Here is a 3,492-nt window from a genome sequence, read left to right as displayed (position 1 = left end):
ACGTCTTCTTTTGTCCTAGCATTAAGAAGATATTGTGATTCAAGTCTCTATTTTTGTCGTCCCTTTGAAAAAAATAAAATAAAATTCACCCTTGTTATCCTCACCGTTGTAGTCGTGTACTCCCTTGGCTGTTTTAGTGGCATGTTCAATTTAATGTGCACATTCATGATTCATGTAAGTTAATGTGAATAAAGAGTGTTGAACCCAACCCACAGAACCAAAAGGACACTGATGAATTTAATAGATTAGGATTAGGATTAAGAAAATAAATTTGAATATGGTAAAAGATGTGAATGGGATGCCTGTTTCTTTCTTATATTAAATGCCGGGTGTGTCGTGTGTCATGTATATTTATTGATTTATTTAATACAGGTGATTCAAGGTCTTCGCTTCCGTCCATGTCTCTATAAGAATGGCCACGACCAGAGCTGCTTTTACTCCTCATTTCTCACTCATTATGTGTCAGAATTCGAATTAAACGGAATATTCAATATTTTGGTTTTGAATTGACGGGTGTTGTAAATTATAACCCTCCATGTTTACTGTCATTTTTAATATACCTTATTTTATTTTACTAACTATACTTGTTCTTCTATAAGAATATTAAAAAGAACATTGAACTATATACAAATTGGGGCAAAGATTTATTGCAAATATTCAAATATTTATACAAAAAGCCATTTATCATATTGACATTTTTAAGTAGAGGATACCATGGAAATATTATTTTATTTTATTTAATTTGAGCTTTTGTAGAAAGAATCATACCTTTTACTGTACGTAGACCTAGTACAATAAAAAAAACAATGTTTAAAAATTGGTTTTACAATGTTTAAGAATGAAAACTGTATAAGTTTATTAGTGAAATTCATGTGATTCGAACTTGACAAACTTTATTAGAATGTTAAATCTCAAGTGATCATCAAAATCATCATGTGACTGTTAAATTTTATTATTTTCTCATAGTCTTGATTAATTTTTTATTTTTTTTCTAAAATGTCAAAAACTTAATAACATACTTGTAAGATGTTAGAGTAATTATTACGTTGAACTACAAAGTTAGATGTATTCGTCTAATGATGATTTGCAACAAATTTTCTTGACGATGGTTTACATATATATGCACATTAAGCAAAATTAAAAAGCAAATTAACCCATGCTTATTATGAAAATGCACATTATATTTCAACATGGTTTTGGATTAATTGCTTCTTGTTTCGAGTTCATTATCACTGATAAACTGTTTCAGGAGTGATAAATTTCATCAATCTCATTATATAGATTTTTGGATTTCTTTTGAAAAATTGATCCACTTTCAAAGAGCCGTTCATCAAAGAAAAAAAATTCAAGAAAAATAGTTGGCCAATGAAGATAAAGGTACTAAACAAAGCCCACGTTTCTTCAACTCCATATTTGGATTAACCTTTCTCTTGTTTCCTTCTTCACAAAACCCAACCTTCTCCTACAAAATCCAATCCACATTTACAAACAACTAATTAACCTTTTGTTCCATCATATGTAATTTCTTTAAGTCAAGATGTTGTGAAAATGGAAAAAGAGCATCACTCTTTATAAAAAGCAAAAATGTCAAAAATTATAACGTTTTTTTTTTTTTTTTTTTTTTTTTTTTTTTTTTTTTTCATTTGGGTAACACGACAGAAGAGGCCAGGATTCTTTTAACTAACCTGATCAGAGATGTCTACGAATTTAGTGTTCTTGCTTTTGTTCTTGATTTTCACTTGATCAAAATAAGCAACCTTCTTGAAATAACAAAACATGTGTCAATGATCTTTGTATATAAAGTAACAACCATATAAAGACCCGAGAATATGTAAATTAATTCTTGAAAACCCAAATGATATATCAGTGAACCTGCAATATGCCACTTTCATTTTGATCTTGGGTCGAATTACTACATTAAATCCCATTAATGAGTTTTAATGGTTGATATTAAATTGTTGAAAGATAATTAAACGCATGAAGTCTAACCTTGGGACTACATACAGGAGAACTAGCGGTATCTTCTAAAGAATCATCAACCATTACTCCAATGGTTTTCCTCTTCTTGAATCTCAGTTTCTTATCTTGATAATGATCATTTCGGATCTTGTTGATAGCCAAAGAAGAAGCAACATGAGGCACTCGAGAATTTAGGGTTTCATCATCACAACTCATGATCATTTCTTCATCATTTTGCCATAGAAACTCCTCGAAGTAACAGGTCCAGCTGCTTTCTTCTTGCTCATCAGCTAAATCATTCATGGATGTTTCTTGAAAATTCATGTTTTCAAGACACATATGTATATATATATGAAGCGAAGAGTGAATTGTTAGGGTTTGTCGCAAAGCCCTTAGTTCTGGGTGTGATAAGTGGTATTATATATAAAGCTAAGGTTTCATAAATTTAAAGAAAAATAAACTTAAGAACATATATGTGTGGGAATCTCGATTGTAGCCTTATATAGAGAGTTGAGGGAAAGTTTTGACCTTTGTTGGTTGTGACTCTTGAATTAGATTATCATTAATAGACCATATTTCAAACCCATTTTCTTTCCACTAATGGTTTGAATGGGTCACCTTTTAAATTAATCTTTTAAAAAACTGATGTACGGATAATTTTGTTAAAATTATTCAAGACTATATCCTATCTTGTGAGTATATACCGTATATTATAAGTTGGTAAAGCACTAAAACATGATCATTAAACAAACTGATCGAAATGGTCGTTTCTTAACTTTGTGCGAAAAAGTTATTTGATTGTTAAAAGAAGATAGATTTTGTGATTTATTCTAATCGGATGGATGTGTAGTGTAATTTGGATCATATTATAATAGAACGAAACTTTTTTTAACTTAACTTAAATTTAAGAAAATATAGGCCGAAGACACATTTTGTAAGAAAACAATTATTTTTCTGTTGCTTTTCTCTTTATTATGTATGTTATAAAAAATTAAACAGATGGTTTTGTTTTCGATGCCACTATAATTCATGAAAATGGCCGTTTGACCCTCGTATGACTTTAGATGTGCTGACAAATCGTTTTACTTGAGATAATATAATGTTTTGGATTTTACACTTCTTGCAAACATTATTATCATCATGGGTATGACATCACCCACAAATTCAAACGATCCTAATTGTTGTGGATTAGCCTATGACTTTATGAAACACTTGTCATATTTTGGTTGGTAATGGTTGACATTAATTTTATATATAAAATGTTATATTATTAAATTATTATATCCATTTCGTCACTCCATCTAAATTAATTATTACCGATTTTTGTCATCTTAAAGGAACTTTGCAACTCATAACTTAATGTTTATTGAATAAATTTAGTTAATTAAAAGTTAAAAATCAATATGTCACTAACCATATCAATAAAACCGGTAACCAATATGTTTGACAACAAACATATTTAGCTGCTAATTTTTTCGTAACCGAAATACACATATAAAGCTGACAATTGATTGACATAGGCTAGGTTCGGGT

At 29.6% G+C, this 3,492-nt stretch overlaps 1 protein-coding gene across 2 annotated transcripts; it reads right to left on the bottom strand.

The window, feature by feature from the left end:
* Positions 1-1,252: 1,252 nt before the first annotated feature.
* On the bottom strand, positions 1,253-2,434 carry LOC111918714 (vascular-related unknown protein 1). 2 transcript variants are annotated; one of them, XM_042902199.2, is made up of 3 exons: positions 1,990-2,434; positions 1,686-1,760; positions 1,253-1,462 (listed from the first exon to the last, which is right to left on the bottom strand). In XM_042902199.2, the coding sequence occupies exons 1-3, from the start codon at positions 2,296-2,298 to the stop codon at positions 1,346-1,348; spliced, it is 501 nt and encodes a 166-aa protein (XP_042758133.1). In that variant the 5' UTR covers positions 2,299-2,434; the 3' UTR covers positions 1,253-1,345. The 2 variants fall into 2 exon arrangements, with proteins under 2 accessions (XP_042758133.1, XP_023770111.1); XM_023914343.3 differs by having other exon boundaries at positions 1,686-1,757.
* Between the last annotated feature and the right edge of the window lie 1,058 nt (positions 2,435-3,492).

The sequence above is a fragment of the Lactuca sativa genome, chromosome 5 (genome assembly GCF_002870075.4).
Source record: "Lactuca sativa cultivar Salinas chromosome 5, Lsat_Salinas_v11, whole genome shotgun sequence".
Taxonomy (NCBI): Eukaryota; Viridiplantae; Streptophyta; class Magnoliopsida; order Asterales; family Asteraceae; genus Lactuca; species Lactuca sativa.
Note: the sequence above shows the minus strand (reverse complement) of the source record. Positions and strands in the feature narration are given on the sequence as shown.